Genomic DNA, 23,340 nt, shown 5'->3' on the forward strand with positions numbered 1-23,340 from the left:
GGCAAGGTTGAGTATAATGCACATAAATAGAAATTATCCAAACTGAAATAAATAGACAGCTAAGTGAATAACTAAATGATGAATAAATAAATTTAGAGTCAAACTAATGTCTCCTTTCATTTGGAGATTAATTTTAAGGAATTTGTCATTCATTTGATTTATGGTTTTGAGGTGTTTTGACTTTCTATTGAAAGATATTTAACTTGGTGGGGTTAAATGGAAAATTTGAGCTTATCCAGCTTGCTTTTTCATTAATATAGTTCTACGCTTTTGAGATTCATTTAAAGATGAATCACTGAAATGCGTGAAAGAAGATGTATTATTTTAAAAATAAATCAAGTTACTTTTTAAATAAAAATGCATAATTTTGATGTTTAAATTACAAAGTAATATGTTGAATTCAACAGTAGAAACTAGTTAAGTTTCTGAGTTGAACAAATTAAATTTACTTATTTTATTGTTACTTTCCAAAATTAATTCATGTCACAGCCATTTCATACCAGCAGCATTTTCACAAACAGTACCCTTGATGGTGATTGTCATAAATCACTTGGTAGTTTTAGAACTTCATTTTTCTCATGAAACTCTTGAGATATTTAAATGAAAAGAAATGAGTATCAGTGTCATACACATCAATATACAGAGAAGTATAATGGTGTTAAAACATGTTAAAAGAAAATTTTAGCAGGAATTCTAAATCATTCTGTGTATTCTTTTGCTTAAAAAAAATTCCTTAGTTATTGTAACACTTTTTGACCGAACTTGGACATAATTTTCTTTGTTTTGTAGCTACATTTTCCGGTTAAGCTGCACTCGACTGGGACAGTGGGCCATTGGCTATGTGACTGGGGATGGCAATATCTTACAGACCATACCTCACAACAAGCCTTTATTTCAAGCCCTGATTGATGGCAGCAGGGAAGGATTGTAAGTATAAGAAATGGGTGTCAGGGTGTTTAAAGTCCATCAGATGTGAAAAGTAGTTACTGCCTAGTGATGAAGGACCAGAGAATGAGGCTGGCAATCTGTTTGCTTTTTAATCTCAAGACATAGAAATGGATATCCCTTAGTTCTTTTTGTTTCTCTCTTTAAATAGTCATGTTAAGGCAGCCTAGTTTTTTAGTCTAACCATAGGCTGTAGCAAACACATTTTAGTATCAAATTACATGTTTATACATTTCATAGGAAAAATCAAGACATAGGACTTTTCAAATAGATGAGTGAATATTAAAAGTAAATTCTTGCAAATAATTAACTTCCCTTGTCTCATGTAAAGCTAAAATTCCTAGTCATACTATTTCTTTTGACTGGTGGTGCTGGATTTTCCTTTTCTCCTTCTTGGCCTTTTTTCCTCCACCTCCTTTTCTTTTCTTCTTTGTGTACCTTCCTTTATTCACACTAATAATGAATTCATAGTTCAAAATTATATGTTAATAGCTAAATTCAGTTAATTTCATGCTATTCTCTTCTAAAATATAAAACCAAATTCTTCTCCTTTGTCAACTAATGACCTTTTCTCCCTCATAGAATATCTTGACAATCTATTTGGCCCATTATTGAAAATATATCTTGGTTCTTAACAATTTTAGTCCTGTGCTCTCCTCTTTATGCTTGTATCTCAGTGTCACTTCAGCACACTTTTTTTACACCTTGCCTTGCTGAGTAACTTGGAAATATGTGTAGTCCAACTTGCAGCATCAATTGGGATGGACTGTGATGGAAACCTGGTAGGAGATAGTCTACCGAGTTAGCAAAGACCAAATGATTTGAGTTTTCCCTTTTCCTAAGTAATTACTAAAAAACACAAACAGACATCAAAAATAAAAATAAAATAGACAAAATAAAAAATAGAACTCAAAGGGTCTATGTGAAGAAAACAAATGTATTTTTTTAAAAGCTACAAGTTTTCAAGACATTAGTTATGTAGTAATTGCACACAGCAAGTCGTGGGACCAAATGTCTCTTTCTCTCTTTTTTTTTCTAGTTTTCATAAATATGCTATTCATACCTTGCCTCCAGTGCATTAAAGATTCATATATGTAGCTTTCGATTCACTATGATTCTAGTTTGCTTTTTTAGAAAATTCACTTTAAAGTTTTAATTCATAAAGAGAATAGAGTGGACCAATCTGTACATAGAATAATATTGATATTCTCGTTTGTATTTTTATTATTTTTTCATCTATTTTTCAAAGTCAATTAAAAAATAACAAATTGTAATATTTATTCAGTATAGCAAAGTCCCTAGACTCTTATGCAAGTTAATATTCACACACACACACACACACACACACACAGTTGGGAATCTGCAGAGGGACTGGCTAATTGAATCCAAACTTCAAAAGTAGACTAGGATAAAATAGATTTTTGTATGTTAGTTAGAGGTTTTCTGAGGATCAGTAAAACCACAGGATATCATCTGACCCACTATCATCAAGGTCAGCTATTTTTCTTTCTAGTTAATCTACCATAGTATGATATATTTTGATCAAGAGGTTTATTTTGATGATCAGCCAAGATTTCTTCACTGCCATTGACAGTAGCTCATCAGCAGTTTCCTGGTAGTACAGAAATCTTAGAGTTGTCCCCATGGGGCAGATAGAACTGTTTATCCTTTCCTCTGGCATCCTTGTTTTAATTTTTGCAATTTTTTATTTCTGATTTTTTCCTACAATTTCTGTGAATTTTTGAAGTGTGATAAAATATTTCACAATAATTCCTTAAATGGACATTTTAGAATGTGAAAATCAGATTGCTTATCAGCTTTTGCTTATTATTCCTCATTTAATATTTGATTAATTTTTAAACTGATTCCCCATAATAACACTTGAAATTTGGGTCATATGCAAATGTAATTAGCTCCTTTCCTTAATTAAATAAAAAAATTATCTCACTGCTCTGTCGTTGTACAAGAATTGTCTGTATTTTAAGTTTATTTTTCTTGGTTTTCTAGGGTATTCTAATACTTAGTTGCCAACATGTTTTATAGATTCTTCATTTAAAGATAAACATTTTTTGATTACGTCACAGAATAATTTTGTATAGTTTTAAAATATTTACACCTGTACTATTTTATTCTTAATCTTTAAACCCTTGAATTACTATGCTATTAAACAGGAAAAATCATAATATAATAAATTGATGATATCTAGTAATAAAATTACCAGATTTTTTTAGTCAGAAATATTTGCCAACATAATAACCTTGACTTTCAATCAATTTCTGAATAATGAGTAAAAACTTTTGAATTAACACAGGAAAAAGGCATCATTATGGGTAACTTAGTTCAGATTTCCATTCTGTGTGATAATAAAACCTTATGCCTATACAGCATTCTGTGTTTATGGCTTTATTGGAGTCAGTGAAAGATAGATCTGTAAAACAGTTTATGATTTTTAAAAATATGTATATGTGTGGGCAGGTGCACATGTGGCTCTATTAGAGAAATAGAAGGTGAGTCAGAAGAATGAGACTGGGAAACTATAGGAAAAGAAGTAATAGAGAAGTGGTCTAAGGACTTGTAGGAAAGTAAAGACATTATTTCTGTTCTTCCCTTCATATGATATTAAACATGCTATAAAATGATATAGTTAACATTCCCTTGGTTTCAGATGAAGGATGTATTAATTGTAAATAAATGTATACTCATACTTATAAAATAGAATGTAATTGATCAGTAAAACAATTTTTTAATTTTTATAAAGAACACCTAATAGAGGTATTTATTGAAATGATTGCTTTAGTGGCTGAGTCCTTATTATGTATTTGTTATATGGGTGTCATTTCTAGATTTTAAGTGCCCTAGAAATGATTTTCAATATTATGAAAATGAAAGATTTTATTGATTGGCTATAAAAAAAGGAAGCATGAATATATGTTTGAATATGGAAGATTAAATACACTTAAATACAATGAAAACTTGTATATTTAAGGTAATAAAATTTCTGTTTAACTCCAGTTATCTTTATCCTGATGGGAGGAGTTATAATCCTGATTTAACTGGATTATGTGAGCCCACACCCCATGATCATATAAAAGTTACACAGGTAAGAACGATTTCTGGAAATATAATTAATAAGTATTTATAATACCTTTGAAATGAATCAGAATCTCTTTTTATACTATGGCTAAAACTGTGTACAAACATGGAATCCTATAGTGAAAAGAAATTATATAACTTTGCATAAAATTTCAGCTTTAATATTTTTGCTTATAATGCAAGATTGACATTTATACAGAGATAGATAAATCCATAGGCAGGCAGACACATGTGAGGAGATAACCTCAACAAAGGAAAATATAAAAATAGATTAGAAGAGTTTTATGCCATGGTTTTTAGAGTCAAATAAGTAACTAAGACGATTGGAGTTCATTAAGTTTTCTTAAATCCATTGTTGGTAATCTCATAGATAATGAATATATCCTCCCATTTATGCACAAGAGTTCCATACAGCAGGATATTCACTGTAGGATTTTTCATAAAAGTGAAAAATTACAAAATACCAAAGTGTTCGATAATAGATAACTATGGGACTGTGATGTTTTATTTATGTGAAGTTATCCAGAGGGCGGTGTTGCTGTACATACTTGCAAGAGATCTTCTGCATCTTGTTTTATTAATAAAAAAATCCAATCATGTAAAACTCAATTTTTGTGTAAAACTACAATATGTAAATTCAAGTTTTGTAAATAAATAAATAAGAAATTATATATAAACATACAAATAAGCATTCCAAAACCACCAAATTGGTAGTGGTGTTTAGCTAAGGAGGAAAAGGATTGTGGTATCAGTGAGAGATTGAAGGCGGATGTGAATATTTTATTTTGTAGACAGTATAATTTAAAATATTTTGTGTTTTAGATTTGTTTCTATAATAAATAATAAAGACCAATTAAAAAATGAAATCAGAGAGAAATCTTTTTTTCATAATAATTTACTTAATTTGTAATTCTCCAGGTTTCAGTCCCTTCAGTCTTGATATTATTAAGTGAATCACCTTGTTGACATGTTTTGTGTTCGGCTTGCATATAGCTTTTATATTTAGTATATGATTGCCAGTTTAAAATTATTTAATGATTTTGTAGTGTATTTTTTAATGTGTAAAAGGATACCAATCACAGAGAAAGAAATTTCCCCTTTATGAAACCATTATTTAGAAATAAATCTTCAGGAGTAATATCTTTCCCTTTAGTTATTCATAAGTATCCTTACTCCTAAGGTTGCATTGAGTTATGCATCTCTGAATTACCTTATTATAATTATTTTATAGTTATAAACCTGTTTTTTGAATAATCATAATCACTATCTACACATATCTATTACTTCAGAAATGTCAGTAATTTATAACTGATACTGGATTCCTTTGGATAATAGTTCTTTTCTGTCTTTATCCATTCTGTCATATTTTTCTTTAATTTTCCAAATTATGTATAATCTCACATATACATACATCATAGTAGATATGATATTTTATATTTGTGTGTGTGCATGTATAATTATGTCTATCTTTGTATATGTGTGTAAGTATATATTATTTAATCAGGTAATCTCTTTTAATAGATTAAATAATAAATACTGCCATGAATTTAATCTCTCTCAGAGTAGAGTTCATTGTAGGCACTTATTGAACTGAACATTGCTTTATACAGATTTTTACTTCATGATTTGTTTTGTCTCTTATAAGCAACTTGTAAAATACTTTCTTTGCATTTACCAATCTATGTGTATCTTCTTTGTAACATAGATCTTTTCAATATTTGAACATTGAGAAATTGCTTCGATTAATGTCCTAAATTTAAAAACCTATTAATTAATAAACCAGTTTTTAATTGCTAAGTGACTATTTTTTTGACATTATTAGGGAAAATCATGAACTTTCAAGTCAGACATGTCAGATAAAATTTGAGAAATATAATTGAGGCTTACTGAGACTCAGGTATTTTTCTTAAATTCAACATTTATTGTACATTGGAGATTATGTGAAAGAGTAAGTACAGTCACAATGTTTAGGGTGCAGGAAGAGCAGATGTCAATGGTCTTTTGATTCTGAGATTTCTAAAGATATGTAAAAGTTATAAAATTTAATAGTCATCCAGAATGGCTTTTTTTTTTTTTCAATTTGACAGTGAAATTAGATGAGCATGTAGCAGTTACAAAGAAAATAAAGTCATTTATGTTGCCACTTTAAAACCCTGTGTTTTATCTTTTTGAAGCACAATGGCTATTGAAATGAGTCTCCTCTTATGGGAATAATAGGAAACCTGAAATAATCCAACGTATTAAAAAAAACTTATAAAATTTCTGATAAAAGCTCAGATGCTTTAAAAATTGATTTTGTGGACCAAATATTGATTATCAATTTAAAACATGTCTTAAATGGTCACATTTCTGACAGGATCAAGTGTGAGATATTTACTGTAAGTTATTTTACTTGAGAAAATTTAATATTAATGGTTCATACTAGAAATGCATTAACACTGCCTCTTTTCCACCCCCATATTCCAGGAACAATATGAATTATATTGTGAAATGGGCTCCACTTTTCAGCTCTGTAAAATTTGTGCAGAGAATGACAAAGATGTCAAGATTGAGCCTTGTGGGCATTTGATGTGCACCTCTTGCCTTACAGCATGGCAGGTATAATCAAGGTTCATTTAGCAACCTATATGTCTTGTTTATATTCCCTATGATATTTTTCTTTCAGTTTCTTCCTCTTACAATTCAGGAAATAATACTATAAGTGCTTTATTTGAAATGATTGTTTTAGAAGGCTCATGTTTGAGTTTATCTGGTTGATTTTTTGCTATTTTATAATCATGTTTCTTTTGCATGTATAGCAATTTTTTATTAGTTCCTAAGTAGCAGTATTTCTACAGTACAATACATTAACTTCAGGATGACACATAGATACTATCAACTAACCATTTTTATTACTGCAGGTCAGATTCTACTCACAGATTGTGAAGCAAAATAAACTATAGTAGATAAATCTTATGTTGATATTTTCAACCAAATTTCTTTTCTCTGGAGGAGAAGTTGCTACTGTCTTATATGTCTTCCATTTCTTTCTAGGGCTAAACTAGGACTGTCAGAGAAAAACATCTCCCAAACATTTTCCACCACAACAGGCATTGAAATTTCCAGTCCATAGAAGCCAAATCTAAAATGAACTCCCTATCTATAGGCAGGCATGTGATGAATATAAATTAAATTTATTTGATGCTTTATAATAGGGCCTAGAAAATAACTGGTTTGCCTGAGGACTTTTTTATCTTTCCTTATCTGTAATAAAAGTTGGGGACTTTAAAATGGAGTTTTGAAGCTGGGTGCAGTGGCTCACACTTATAATCCCAGCAATTTAGGAGACTGAGGCAGGAGGATTGTAAATTCAAGGTCACAAACAGTGAGATTCTGTCTCAAAATAAAAGAAGTTTTTTAAAGGGCTGGAGATGTGGCTCAGTGAAAAAAAAAAAAGAAAAAGATCTTTGGACACAATTTCCTACTCAGTTTTGATTGTTCGGAAAATTCATCAAATATTTTGAACAAATTTTTATGACTGATGTTTAGCATAGTTATATTAAAATCAGAAAAATGGGGTTTAAAAAAATACAATTTTTAAATCTTTAAAAACAAGTTTGCTGGTGAGTGTACAATTGACATCCCTATTGAGCCATCTTAGTCCTTGATCATCTCTCTCCATCCCTGGACATCTGCATTATATGAGGAAGGCTGGGCTGTGAGGTTCATACAGGAAGTGGGCAGCCTCAGACACTGGTGCCTGTTGAGCTCTTTATACTTGGTAATAAAATATAATGATTTTCATAGTCTTTAAAAAGGGCCTCCGTTAGTTGGTGTTGGTGTTGTTGGGCAAGATTTTTTTAAAATGGATCAGGAAAAAGAAGAACTTGGAGGAAAACTATAATTGGTTGACATTTTCAGACCTTTCTGAATTCAGACATCTTTGCTAGCTCAGTAAAGTTGTTTAATGTCCCACACTTCTCTCCTTCAATATTATTTTGGTTTATATTTTACCTTATGCTTTTCTCAATATTCTTCTCTTTATTTCTTATTGTCCCTTCATTATTTTGAAGTCTTTTGCCTACAATAGGAGAATGTTGTAGGAGACTCAGTGTGGCATCAGAAAAAATATTATTCTTATATATACTTGACTGCTATTTATATTAAAAGTAATAGTTCTGTAAACTTGTGATATCTTTTTAAAACTGACTTCCAGTACACTTAGGCATGCTGGAAGAAGACAAATCATCAGTTTGCTAGCATTTCGGTAGATGATATTACAGAGTTGTTGTTGACTGTGTGACTACCAGGAAGGGACAACTGAGGATTGGTGTGCCAGATACCCTTTCAGTATGTTAGGATGCATGTTGAACTGGCAGATGCCAGATTATATTTGTCATCCCTTAGAATTGTGGGGTGGTGGTGTGATTCTTAAAGGTACAGAGATGCTAAAAGTTTTGTATTTTTCTCTAAAGAAAACCAGAATTTGAGGCTTGTGGGGATTCCTAGTACTGTCTTCCTTTATGTAAGGCTTGTGTATTTCAGCCAGTTGTTTCGGGCTCCAGTCTTAACAGTTATACAGTTTATATGTGTGGCAGGAATTCTTTAATTTAATGCTATGCTTAGTATCCAGGGGTTAAGTGAGTTAAGAATCAAACTTCTATTAGCTTGGCAGAAATTTTGGATTAGTAAAATTTGTTGTTTAAAACATTGTATAATACATCTGTTTACCCAGTAGCACAGGGTAAGTTTAAAATATAGCTGAGATTAAAAGTATAGTATAACAGTAAAACAATAAAGTTATTGTTTTTAATTATGCATACTTCTTGAAAGAAAATGAATCTTTCTTTTAAATTTCTGGGATCATTATTGTTTATTTTATTTGTCAAGTTTGTAAACAATTTGTAAAAGGTCTGCTACATACAAAAATAGGATTATTTCCCAGTTGTTATTGCTGTACTATTAATGCTCCTCCCTTTACATTTCTTGATTCACATTGTTCCTTTTTATATTGACTTAGTGACCCTATATGAAGATCTGTCCAATAATATTTATGAATAGTTAACATTTGCTATTTCCCTTTTTTACATTGAAGTGCTTCTCAGTTTTACTTTTAGAATTTGGGGAAGTACATAAAGTGGTAAGCATTGAAAACAGTCTAGGTTAAATTTTAGCAGAAGTTATATGAAAAAAGTAATAACAAAATAGTACTTTACTAACTGAAGTCATAAAATATGATAAATTCAGAAGTGTTCAAAAGGTTGAAATAAATTATGCTACTATAGAGTAATGTCATATCATACTGATCATCATTTTACATAATGGTAGTTAATCAGTACATATGGATTGTATGCTAGATGTAAAAAAAAAAGAGGTCTCATTTTAAATAAAAAGATAATTTTGTAGATCAGTTGTGAAAAGCCATATAATAATGTCTTTGTTCAGAAAAGTCCAGTTCTTTGCTGAGAAGTATCTATGATCTTTCAGAGGCCTTTTATCATGCTCTTGATCTGAGAAGGAGTCTTAGAAATTGTAAGCCTCAGATCCATCTGTTCCATGCAGTAACCATTGTGTGATTCCCTTCATCTTCCCACATATTTATTTTTTCCACATATATATTTGAACCCTGTTATTTATTTGTACTATTTGCAGTATTGCTGGCAGTAGCCCCCAGGCAGGTTTCTATTTATTGTTTTTTTACACCTAGAAACATCTACAGTGACTCCTGATTCAAGTTTTTCTTCTTCCTTCTTCCTAAATACAGTTGTTCTTTGTAGGCAAGGTTTGAGAATTCTAAAGTGATATTTCATAGTCCCTATATCTCATTGGGATCTTACTTGTCAAGGAAGTTTCAACTTTTGAAAATTTCACTTTTGCATAACTCAGCCATTCTACATTTACATAAGTTTTCACACATTGGTGCTTCCTGCCAACCAGCAGATTTGTTTTGGCAGTTTTCATGTCACTGCATGAACAGCAATGTTTTGTGATCATTTAAGCATGTTATTGTAAAAAGGTCCCTGTTATTTAATCAAAGTCTTATAGAATTAATTCAGTTAAAAACATTATATATTCTAAAAATCTCATCTGAAGCTTCATTTTGGGGCTTACTGGAGTTAACCTAAATGATGATGAATGTGTGAATGAAAATAACAAAATCATAGAATATTTCTTTGGTTCTGCATTGTATTATCAAACATTGTATCTAGGCTTGTAGGGGGAAATGTTTTGGGGATAAGGGCTCTGAATGTGGGTGCAGGTAGCAAGGTCTATTGCTCTTTTTCAACTTTTCTCTTATTCAAAAATAATGGAGTACTATGTTTGCTGATGTTAAAGTCAGTTTTTTTATTTGATTTATGTGATTTTTTTGTATTTTCTATTAGAGAAAAGATTAAGTTTTCAAGTTAAATTGTATGGAGGGATAATTTGTTGTTTTGCTTACCCTAATTGGTGTGATAGAAGCAAATCTAGATGGTTTCAATCCTAATTATCTAAGATCTCAAATTTATTTATTTATTTAGGTAACATTCATGGGGCAGCCTCTGAGTCCCCCTTCTGTACTATTCTGTGACCTAAAAGGAACACTCAGGGACTGTTCCTACCTTCAAGAAGTTAAAATTCAACCTGAAAGTTTTATAAAGGGGGTGGTATTAATAATTATGTAAAAGGAATATCCTGTTATCCTTCAGATTTAATTATGGATGGTAGGCATTTTTCGTTGCTTTCTGCTACTTTGGTTGGGCATGCTGATATGAAAATGATTTTAAAGGCTGCTTGTCTGCCAAGAAGCTTATGATAAATCAGTCAGAATCCAATAGGAAATATTAAATCTTGACCATAAAACATAATGTGTTCAGCCAGTGTGCATTTTTATCAAGTCATTCTTCACCAACATTTTCTTCCATTTGATGCCCTACTTTGGTTTAATTGAAATTCATTAGAGACTTAAATTTTATGTAATTAACAGAAAACCTAAGAAATGCAGGATAGCAGTGACAGTTAGTTGTTACAGGCTGCAAGTGGTTACTCTTTAATTGCTATCATAATGGCCCATTAGTCATGCCCCTGAAGAGGTGTCAGATGCTTTTTTCTCCTTCTGAAACATCTGTGTTATTTAATAAATTGAATAAGCATGCGAGAGTTGTCCACAGAATACTAAGTTGAGTAATCACCTTTCCAGAGGCATCCTTTGCAGCAGCTTTGCTCTGGGTGTGGCATTGCTGCTCTACCCTTGGTTAACAAAGCTTGGTGAGTTTCCTTTCACTTCCACATGTTAATAGGATATTAACAAAACATTTATCTTTATAGCCCTGAGCTTCTCCACATTTTCTTTTGTGCAGCAATGTATTATTTAGCTGTGATGCTGCAGAGTTACCACATGAGGTATAATCTAAGGAATTGTTTGGTTGTGTTTGTTCAAGGGATCTAAAAAATGACTTCTGTGTTCCTGAATGGCAGAAACTAAGTACTTCAAGTCTCCCTTCCAAAACTAAAATGACTATCTTTGTTAAGTGAGGCTGTGTTTTGAATTATTGCCAAGAATGTCAATTCAATTAAAAGTAAAATTGTTTTGTTTTGTTTTTGTTTTTTTAACCTGTAATTTTTCTTCCTTCATATTTATTTAGAAGAATTGAAAGGAAAGATATTGGCATGTTCAAAACAATAATTCAAGAAAAAATTCAGGAGATAAAAATCAGTGAGTTCTGATTTTAATGCTGTATATGAATAAAGAGATTTATAGATGTCCTGTATCTAGAGAGCACTGTTGGGGAAATGTGTAGTTGCCCAAGAGATGAGAAGCAAGGTCAAATGATTATATCTTAGTAAGAGATAGTTCTTTATTTATCTTCTTCAGAAGCAACCAACCTTAAAATTTGCTGCCTTATTGAAATTTTGTAACTATAATTCGAAAAATGTGAAAATAACATTAGCCTTTGAGAATGTTTTAAATTGGTAATTTTGTCTTTGATTACATGTTGTATCTTTTTGCATAAAGTCAATGAACTAGAATGTAAGAGTTTCTCTTTCAACTTGATAGCAATAAAGGGCCTGTAGAAGTTGTCCAAAAATGTTAGTGACATCACAAACTAGAGTAATGTGGTATGGTAGGGATGAAAAGGAGGAGACAGATTTGAAGAAATGAAATCTGTGGAAAGCCAGGAGTGGTTGTGTACGCCTTCTGTCACTTGGGAGGCTGAGGGAGGAGGATCCCAAGTTCAAGGCCAACCTCTGCAACTTAGTGAGGCATTGAGTCCCTGTCTCGGTGTAAAAAATAAAAAGGCCTGGGGAGGTGCCTCAGTGGTTAAGTGTCCCTGAGTTCAATCCCCAGTAACCCTCACCAAAAGAAAAAAAAAAAGAAGAAGAAGAAATCTTGTGTAGTAGACACTTGACTCTAGGTCCAGTGACTAAATAGGTCAGCCCTCACTGTGGATGATACACCAAGAAGTAGCAAACATTAACACTTCGGATACACTCTTTCACTCTAACACAGACATTTTGTAGGTGTTTTGAAGCTGATTGTGTTAAATAAAATGTCTTCACAGTGTAAACTCACAAACTTCATACATTAATATTTTCAGTTGGATTTGAGCAACAAATAATAAAAACTGTTATTCTGTAAAAATATATCCTAAGTAATGCTGTCAATACATAGACAAGTTTTCTATCTTCCTATTAAAGACCTGAAACTTCTGGGTAAGCAGAATATTCATTGATCATTATAATTTCATTCATTTCAATATTCTCAATTTGAGCAAAATAGTTTGATTTTTTTCTATTAATAAATAATGAGTTAAGGACAGCTGTACTTAAACTATTTTTATCTAGGCTATGAATCTGACACTGATGAACTACTACATTCCATTATGAGAGGTTAGATATTTAATGATAAGCTCTCAAAACAAACCTCCTTCTTGTGATTTCCTTCTTGGTACTGCTTAACTTTGACCTTCATCAAATTGTGTAAACTCTCAATTTTATTATTGGTAAAATGGAAATAGTAGTTATGCCTACATTATAGGGTTAAATGAGTTAATATTTAGGTAATGTTTTCAACAGGGCTTATAATTTTACTTATTATATTTCCAAATGTGATAACTGATCATATCATTTAGGAGATATATTTAGAATTATGGTTAAATAATGTATACTTATAATTCTATGATTTTTAAATCATATTCATTTAATTGATAAATGAGATTCCTATGGAAATATGAGTTTGATTTCAGATGTTAAGATGTGTGTCCTTAGTTTTGTGACGTTTCTTTGTTTTGTGAATATTTTATATTAATTATGTCAACTGGAATTTGTATCACACTTTTTAGAGATTTAAACTAATCTATCTCAGGACAGCATAGAGGAAGAGTGTGATGGAGGAAAGCAGCTCACATGATGACCAGGAAGGAGAGAGAGAGAGAGAGAGAGAGAGAGAGACAGACAGGCAGACACATTACACTTGCCAGATAAAAATATATACTCCAAGATGCCCCTTCAGTTGTGCATTATCTTATACCTTGCAAATAAGATGCCATGACCTTGTGATGCTACATCATGTACAACCAGAAAAATGAAAAGTTGTTATATTATTATAATTTCATCCATTGTGTACAATGAATCATAATGCAATCTGCTGTCATATAGACCTACTTAAAATTAACTAATTAATTAATAAAAAAAGAAAGATGCAATGACCTGTTCCAGGTCACACAGCATAATTGGTGGAAGTAGAAGTCTAAGCCCAATGTCCTAATTTAGAATGTCTATGCACTATTTCTGATTCACCATGCATGTTTTATGGGCCTCCCAAATCAGTTAAAGAGTCTAGATTCACTAGAGTCTGCTCCTGTTATCTATTATAAAAAAAAGCATCAAACCTAAAAGTACTCTGGGACATCTAGTCTAAGATTACTATTGACTGTTTTCATGTATTATTTCCTTCATTCTTTCATTAAGAAGTTACTGAGCATCTGTGAGAAGTACCATACAATGAAAATGTTTAATATAGACCCAACCAACCCTTAATGTATTTATTTATATCTAATTAATTCAAATATAATTGCCACATTAAAAATTATGATTACTTCAAAGCTACCTATAATACAGAAAACTAATATAAATTAGAATTTACCAATAAACAGGCGCGCACGCACACACACACACACACACAAAATATAAGTGAACTCCGCAAACTCATGAAGTTGCATGTATTTGCTATGGCCCTTAATGTGTATTGTTTATGTGGGAAGAAGGCATAGTGATTGACCATAAGTCAGAGTGTGCCTTTAATAATCATTTGGAAGCAAATACATTGGACTGTATGTAATGTTTGTCTTAAAAATATTTAAGAGAAAATAAGATACAGTGTGCCTCTCTGAACAACTTTTAAATAGAATATGGAAAGTTACTGATATGTTATAGTAGGGATGATGAGATGGTATTGACGATATTGATTTCAATTTTTGCATAGGGTCTTGGTGGGGAAAGGGGAATTTGAATATGAGGTTTAAATTTTGTTTTCTGCTCCTGTCACTCTTTAATTTATTCTGAGGTTGCCCAAAATATATCATTAACTTTTAGTATTGATGGTTTGGGATGAGGGTCTGAATTATTTTATCATGACTATATTACAGAGGTAAATTTTAGATATATGTGGTATTCACTGGTAACTTCTGTATTCTTCAAGTTGGAAGTATCTCTTATTTGAAGAAGTGAAATTTACTAAATTAGAATAAATGGAGTCCTGAGTACTTCCGCTTAACATTCACAGAATGTTAATACATTGTGGACTAGAAAAGAAGTTATTTATTGTTCTTTCTTCTTCATTAACATATGTTCTGTGACCTTGCATTAAGTTTGTGTTGACAGAAACATTATTTTAATTATTGAGCCACAATCCCGATGAGTTATATATTCATTATAGACATTCTTCATGTGTATTCAGTCAACCACATGACAGAAACTAGGGCAGAGTAACCAAAGTGGCCTTTGGGAATTTATGGTTAAAGTTATTTGCATGTGACTCTAGTCAATTTATACACAGAGTGATGGGTGTTGTGACATTAAGTAAGTATCATTAAGGAGGCACAGTCAGTGTGATCCCTTTGCAAATCAAAATGAATGTGCACTGCAGCTGTTTAGCTGATTCATGAGGTAAAGTCTCAACAACAGGTAAAGATGAACCAAAAATATCTTCTATGATATTTACTCTCATAATAGCTACTCTTAACACACATCAACAATTTGTATACAATTAAACTTTTGAGTAGGGGGGTTAAAGAAAAAAACCTAAATTCAGTTTTAGATGAACAGTTCCTAGTGTTTTTCTTTGTATTATGAAGACACTTGTTGTCTTTCTTTTTCTCCTCCTTCAAAACTAGCATCTTTCCAGTTACCCTCATGGGGAAGTAGACCCTGTAAACTGGAGTCATCCTTATCCACAGCAGCATGTAAATCAACCTTGTGGGTTCCAACAAGATGCTGGGTAACCAAATAGTTGGTTACACATTCTAAGCACTGCACTCAGAAATAATCTGACTTAAATGATTTAGATTGAGTAAAGTAAGTTTTAGTTATTAAAATCACATTGTTTTAGTTCTTTAAAAGTTGCCACTTTGAATTACACATACTAAAATATTTATTGATAAATTTATGTAATGTGTAGGATATGTTACAGAATAACCCAAAAGTGAAGGGAGCAAATGAAGACATGGATGAAACTAGGTTGAGTGTGAAATGAAAATTGTTGAGGGTGGGGGAGGAGGTAGTTCGTTAAATCTTTTACTTTTGTGTGTCTGAAATTTTCTATATTATGTAGGAAATGTCCACTTAGGTCTCAGAGTACTGTTTTCCATTCTTTCTGAACAAAAGACACAAAACCCATAGATTTTCACAGATTGTTTACATATAATAGAACTAGCTTTTTGAAATTGTTTTTTGTAAGTCTGTAAGAAAAGTCTACCCCAGCCACTCTTATGATAGGAGATTTTGTGTAGATATAACACATATTGTGTAGATATAACACATATTGTGTAGATATAACACATATTGAATATGCTCTTAAATTTAATGTTCATACTTTTAAAAGGTTGAAAGTTTGGATTTTGGTAAATATTTATTCCTATATTAAAATATCAACACAAGGGCTGAGGCTGTAGCTCAGTGGCAGAGCGTTTGCCTAGCATGTGTGAGGCACTAGGTTTGATCCTTAGCGCCACATAAAAATAAACAAAGGCATTCTGTCCATCTACAATTACAAAAAAGAAAAAAAATTTAAATCCACATGAAGAGGTTATTTTAAATGTAGAATTAAGTTTTAGTTGTATCATGTTGCAAAATGATGGATCAAAGTTGCTTTGAAGCCCACCAAAACTGAACATATGTGGCAATAGACATCCAAGGATTCTACATAGATGGATTAGTGCCTCTTCACACCACCTGCTTCAACAACTTGGACATCCAGGGTTTTTTCTTAAAGAAAAAAAGGAGATGAACAAGAAAATATTGCAGGGTTTTTTTTTTTGTTGTTGTTGTTTTGTTTTCTATTAAGCAATCCAAAGAGTGTTTCCTTTTGACAGTTCACATGATAAAGGAGACATTTAATTTGTCATTCCAGAAGAACTTTAAAGAAACTACCTACTACAGGATTTGCCCCTGAATGATATGTGGTAACTATCCAATGAGAGGAGAGCTGGAGATTTATTCTGCCACTGACCTGAGCATTGCTATAGGGCGGGTAGATCAACATTTTTCCATAAAACAAATGGACAGAACAGTCCAAAATTAGACACAGGACATTTCATTTTGCATCTTTATTTAATTTATAAAATGATACTACTTTATTTCACTTCTCCTTTAAAATAAGTTAATGATTTTCACTGTTTTTAAAATAACATACGACTGAAGTCAGAGTATAATGCAAAACAAAAATAGCATTGTGAATACTGTGTACCATTTATCTCTAGAAGAAAGGATGAAAAAAAAAACAGTCTTATTGTTGTTCATGTAGTTAGAGAAATGAATTCAGGAGACTTTGAGCAAAATCTCCAATCATTACCAATAAATGGCATTCATTTGAACAGATCTTTTTTTTTTTCACTATATACTTTGAAAGCAAGATTAAGAGCAAAACTTAATATCTCACAGTTTAATCATCCAAATGAGCTACTTCAAGATGGAAGGCCTTTAGGATACATGATAGCTTCTATATAAAAATGTATTTTTCCTCACTAATTCCTTACAAATCAAGATTTTAAAAAACCTAGGCAATTAACGTATTTAGCCATAGCTATATCCTCAGGAACTTTTTCAAATAGTCTTTGAAATGTATTGTTCTTATTGATGCTGTTTTATCTATTATGAATTTTTACCCAGATCTGCTTTTCATGGAATACTTAATGAGCAGTGTTGTCTTTTCATACATAGGGACATGATTAAATTTTCAGTATTCTCTAAGGCTTAAAGCCTTGATACATTAGAATTTTAAGTGAACATTGAGGAAAAATGAAGAATTAGACTCCTTCCTTTCTTTCTTCTTACCCTAATTCCTACCCACACATCTCTTTTGTGCCATTCTTTACAGATGTAGAACATTGGTATGTCTTGGAACTGTTTGTTTTTAATAAAGACTAACGAGTGCATTTTCTGTTTGTTTAGGAGTCAGATGGCCAGGGCTGCCCCTTTTGTCGCTGTGAAATAAAAGGAACTGAGCCCATAATCGTGGACCCCTTTGACCCCAGGGATGAAGGCTCCAGGTGCTGCAGTATCATTGACCCCTTTGGCATGCCAATGCTTGACTTGGACGATGATGATGATCGAGAGGAGTCTTTGATGATGAATCGGTTGGCAAATGTTCGAAAGGTAAAACTAGAAAAATGATTTTAGTTAGGGTGGTGTGAGGACATGAATGTCCACAAATTAAGGATGAGTGTATTGAGGCTTGGGAGGAAAAGGATTCTGGATTCAAAAGTAAGGTGAAAATGTAAGCTGTGTTTACAGGCTCACAAAATCATTGGTGGAGGTCTAGTCTGCTTAAGGTACTCACACTGGTTTTAATCTTCACAATGACATTTAGTGAGAGTGTTTGTGTGGAATGAGACATTAAGACTATCTTAAGACATGTGTGAACAAAAATTTAATAAAGGGCATTCTTAAAACTGAACTCTGCTGAAACTATTCTTTGTTCAGTATAGAAGAAGCCTCTGATAGAATTATTTTCTTAGCAAGGACATCCTGTCATTTTGTTTCTAAGAGGTCATGTAAGATTTGTGAATTTGCTGTAGTCTGAGATTTGCTCATCATCATTGCCAGTTCACTGGGAATGGACGCTACTGTCCTTTGGAGTTTGTGTAAGCCAGCTCACAAAAGATGATTCAGTGAACCAAAAATGCCAGTTGAGTAATTATAAATCAGAAATGTAGTAGTCAAGAGAACTGTACTCTTGGATATCAGACTACTCTCTGTACAGAAATAAACTTAAAATTCAGGTTACATTAAGAAGCTTTGTGCTTCAAAAATTAGAAATGGGAGCAAGTGTTATGCAAGGGCCCACAGATAGGGTGCCACTCTTCCTGCTGACTCATGCAGACATGGCTAATCAGTCATAGCACTCTTGCCCACTGAGTTTAGGCTTGGCCTACAAAACCTTTCACTGTGATTCATTATGATTTGGCAGGTAACATGAAGACTGTTTGCCATACAGGTGAAGTGATGATAATGTGGTATGGCATCAGATTGTGTTCCCTGTGTAATTCTATCACCATAGTAGGAAAATACCTGCTGCAGAAAACAGAGGATGTGTTTTTTTGAATTACCTCAAGGCTGTATCAAACTTTGCCCAATGGCAAACTCCTGCATTTTCTGCTCCAGTGTTCTATGCAGACCAAAGATATTATCTTAGCATTTTTTACAAAAAATTTTTTACATACAAAGATATGTTGGTATCACAACACATCTTCTCTCAGATCTTGCTTTGCACTGGGATGCCTTTGTTTCTTCACATCATTAGCTTTTCATAAATTTCCCAAACTAACTCACAGAAACTATAATATGTTTCAACCTTGATGCCAATAACTATATTTAGTGTTTAGTTTAGTTTAGTATCCCATTGACCCAAGATACAGATGAGAGGAAGTCATTCCACAGCAGTCCTAAAAGATGAAGAAGGGAAAAAAAATTCAGATTGAAACAGCACTGAGACTTGAGTCTCAAACCAGCTCTAGTTCTGACTTTAGGAAGACCTGGAATAAAGCCTCAGCTATGTTATAAAGTAATACTGGAATCTTAGGCAAATTACTTAAAATTCTTTCTTCCTCAGTTTTCTGCTTTATGAATATGAACAATGACTTCCCATTGAGTCCTGAGATAATCAAATGAGATCTAGGATTTAAAAAGATAGTGTCATGTCACTGAAATTATGAATGTTCACTACTTAATCACACATATTAATTAAATAAATAGTATTGTATGGTAAACATTCAGGGATACATCTCATAATCTGAATTAGTTGAAATTATTTTACCTGTCTGTGAAAAAGCTCCATGTAGGATGTTGGAAATATTGTTACCTGTGAAGTAGAACACAGCGCTCTGAATCCTGGTATCCCACCCACTCACATGGCCAGGTCACCCAAATACTTTGAGCCTCATCTCCTTATCTGAAAAATGATAGAATAGCATCTACCTCCCAGAGTTATTGAGATGATAAAATAGTATATGTTATTAATGTTGGTTTTATTGATTTGTGGCCATTTTTCAATGAAGTAAAATAACTTTTACATGAAATATAGATTTAAATGATTATATAGGTACCTGCATAATTGCGTTGATTTTATAACTTGATCTGCAAAATCTCAAATATCTGCCGTCAGACCCCTTATACAGAAGTTTGCAGTTTCAGTTTGAGTACACTATGTGCATTTAAAGAATATTTATTGAACACATGGATGATGGGGAATGACAGAAAAGTATTTGAGAAACATCCAATAGTGCAAGTAGTTCAAGGGACCTGGGTGGTAATGTTTTCTAGCCAGGAAAAAAGCATTTCAATTTTCTTTACTAAATGGGTTTTCTTTTTTCATTATTCCACATAGAGATGGGGGCTGAAATTTTAAAGTAATTCTTTTAAGAAGTTGTATACCTTACGGCTTGAGAAAAGGATACTTCCTTTTAGGAGTTTGGGAAGAGTTGCAGTCTTGCCCTGTTTTCCATTGAATTAAGTGGGAACTTGAGGCTCTCTTCAGTAATGGCAGTGACAGGCAATAGGAAACCATGGTAACCTACAATGAGAAGCAGCTTGTCCCAAGGTGACTGTGGTGGTTGACTTTGATGTTTTCACCTACTCCCAAGACCATGCATACTTGCTTCTCTCTGGCATACTGGTAAGCTTTCCACTGGGGAGCTAAGCGGTTTTGACATTAATTCTCTGTGTCCCAGAATTTACACTTCAGTGGGTTGTGTCAACTAGCAGAGCTTTCTCTACAGTCAGCCTTAGACTTTCCTATGGCAGTTATTTATTTTAGAAATTTAAAGTTCTTATAGTAGTTATTTGTTTTTAGGTTGAGGAATCATATATTAATTAAATGTCATTATTCCACCTGTATGCCTCTAGTCAGTTAACAGATTTTGAATTTTAGAGTATTTTGTCAATGTCTGCACTTAACTTTCAATAAAACCTACATTTTGGTGTAGATAACAAGCATGAATTCTTTCTAAATAATTTATTGTTATGACATTATGTTTCTGTAGTATTTCATATGCATTTGTGTTTCCGGAGTTAAACTAAATTTTATATTTAGAGGACGGGTTTCTTTAGTCTAATGATTTTTCCACTAGACAATTGATTCTCAAGTCTATGGACAATACTTTGTTATCCTGTGTTCCTTGATACTTAACCACACTCAGTAAACATTTTACTAAATGAATTAACAAATATATGAACATGTGCACACACACTGTTCCTGGAGGGCAGGGATCTTCTTTTTTTATCTTTACTCCAATCTGAAGATGAAATACACATATGCAAACAGCCAGGTCTAGTAGATTTTATCCAGTTCTGTATTATAGGAGAGGTATGACAAACATCACATGGTTACTTTGACACAACAGCTCCTTTATATGGGTTTTCTTCCCATCTCTTTTATAATCATTCTATTGTCTCATTCATTCATTTTCTCATTCATTTGCTCAAAATCATTTCATTTTCTCAACTCAGAGAATGACTACTATTCATTGTCGGCAAAGTGATTCAGTTTTTTAACCTGCCATTTCGGATGTTCATTTTTCTCCTCTTCTGTGAGCTAGTTGATGACTATATTGTAAAATTGTTTCTGCCCAGCTTAAGCATATTGCACTCTTTAAATTAGTCATGCTTCCATCATAGCATGGAAGACTGAATTGATTGTATATTCTTGTTACCATGGTGATGTCCTACAGCTGGAGTTTATAAATAGTGGCATGCTGGACATATAGCATGTATTTTTATTACTTGTTTTATACCACACATTTTAATAATGACAATCTTTACAGAAGCAAATAGAACATGTAAGTCTATCAAACATTAAGTCAACTTTGTTCCTAAATAGAAAGTATTTTTATGATTTTTACTAGAAGATGTTTTAGATTTGGCTCGAATTTATATCATAGCTTGAATTTTTTTTTTAATTTATTTTTTTATTGGTTGTTCAAAACATTATAAAGCTATTGACATATCATATTTCATACAATAATAGCTTGAATTTTTGAGCTGTCAGATTTCCAGGATAATTGGAGTGGACCTGATGCCTCTGCAGAAGGCCAGGTGTAGTTGGTAAGAAGTCACAGTCTTCTAACTTCAGTAATATTTGAGCTAGGAAGAGGTATTCTTGCTACACAGAGATTTGCTTCATTTTCTTAAATGTGTAAAAAAGTCTTACATCAGCAATTATGTTGATGAAATATGTCACCAAGTACATAAAATTAAATGCAAAATAAACAATTTGCATAAAAATGTGTCTGTGAACTGATCTAGTGAATGCACCTAGACTAATTCCTATGGCCTTAAACATTACATTTTCTTAAAACAATATTTAAAATTTAATAAATGACTGACTACATTAGAATAAATGCAGATATGATCAGAGATTAAGGGAATTATTATTATTGTATATATTTGTTTTAGATTCTCCTGATGTTTCCTTCATCAATTTAAATGTCTGTTAATGAAAACTATATCAACTAATTATTGCTTTTTGTAATAATAATATGCGAAAAAAGACTTCATAATAATAATATGTGAAAAAAGATTTCCTGATCCTGAAGAAAGGGTTATGTATGCAAATCACAGTGCTTTTTTAGTATTTTTTAGGTATTGCCTTTTTGTTTTTTTATTTAGTTCCCAGCCAGAGTGTGAGAGTCCATGTTGGCACAGTAAGGGCAATTAAACAGAAGTGAAATACAGAATTAAAAATAAACAGAATGTAGAATATTTCCCTCAACTGGCAACATTTATACCTCCCAAGGGTATTCAGAAATATATAGAGTTTTTTTTTTTTTTCCTGGTTTCCATAATTATGTAAGGGTGTTGGAACTGGTACTGAGTGGGCAGGGCTAACTTGTCTTGGTTCCACAGTGTCGGGTTCCTCACCTGTGCCTTGCTGCACTCCTTAGTGCAGTAAGAGGCACAGGTTCATGGTTTGTTATTTAATTGTTGTTTAATCTGTTTCCTGTGCAAAATAGTGGTATTTCCATATTAATGAACAAAAGAAACTACTACCTCATCCAGCTGCTATGTGATGTTTTAGATGAGCTTGAATACCTTCATAAATGACTTGAATATGTAGCATATTAGGAGAAGCAGGTGCTTCAGCTCATACTAAGTCTGAATCTACCTCCTCTAGCCCAACTGTAAGTGTCTTTTAAGAATATCTTGTGCCTTGGGCTTTTTTTCACTCATAGAGCCTCACATAGTGCCTAACACACAGTAGGCCCTTAAGAAGGTTTTTTTTTTTTTTTTTTCTGCTGAATAATCAGTGGTGCCCACTGTTCTGTACTGTTTTACAGTAGAGCTAGAATCCTAGAATCCTGGAATCCTACTACATAAATTCTTGTCTGCCTTTGCTACTTAGTATCTATGTGCCTTGCATTTTGGAATTCCCTTTGTACATTGGGTACCTAACTATGAAAGCCTGTCTCTCAGAGTTGAGATTAAACGAGTTAATACAGATAAAGCCAGGTGAAGAGTGCTGGCCCATGGTAAGTAAGTATTTGTTATTATTCACATTGTATTTTCATAGATTTAAAACACCTAAAATGGCAAGTGCAGTAGTGCATGCCATCCATCTTAGTGACTTGA

General features: G+C 32.5%; 1 protein-coding gene across 4 annotated transcripts in view; it reads left to right on the forward strand.

Annotated features, from left to right (window-relative positions):
• The window catches only part of Cblb (Cbl proto-oncogene B), a 205,089-nt gene that overhangs the window by 124,409 nt on the left and 57,340 nt on the right, over window positions 1-23,340 (forward strand). For all 4 annotated transcript variants that reach the window (XM_046455296.2, XM_046455295.2, XM_046455298.2 and 1 more), the window contains exons 7-10: window positions 790-927; window positions 3,958-4,045; window positions 6,505-6,636; window positions 17,668-17,871. In XM_046455296.2, coding sequence (XP_046311252.1) covers window positions 790-927; window positions 3,958-4,045; window positions 6,505-6,636; window positions 17,668-17,871 — 562 coding nt within the window. The remainder of the gene's footprint in view (window positions 1-789; window positions 928-3,957; window positions 4,046-6,504; window positions 6,637-17,667; window positions 17,872-23,340) is intronic.

This window comes from Marmota monax, unplaced genomic scaffold (genome assembly GCF_021218885.2).
Source record: "Marmota monax isolate L192 unplaced genomic scaffold, Marmota_monax_Labrador192_F-V1.1 WCK01_AAM20220418_F8-fsc00053, whole genome shotgun sequence".
Lineage (NCBI taxonomy): Eukaryota > Metazoa > Chordata > Mammalia > Rodentia > Sciuridae > Marmota > Marmota monax.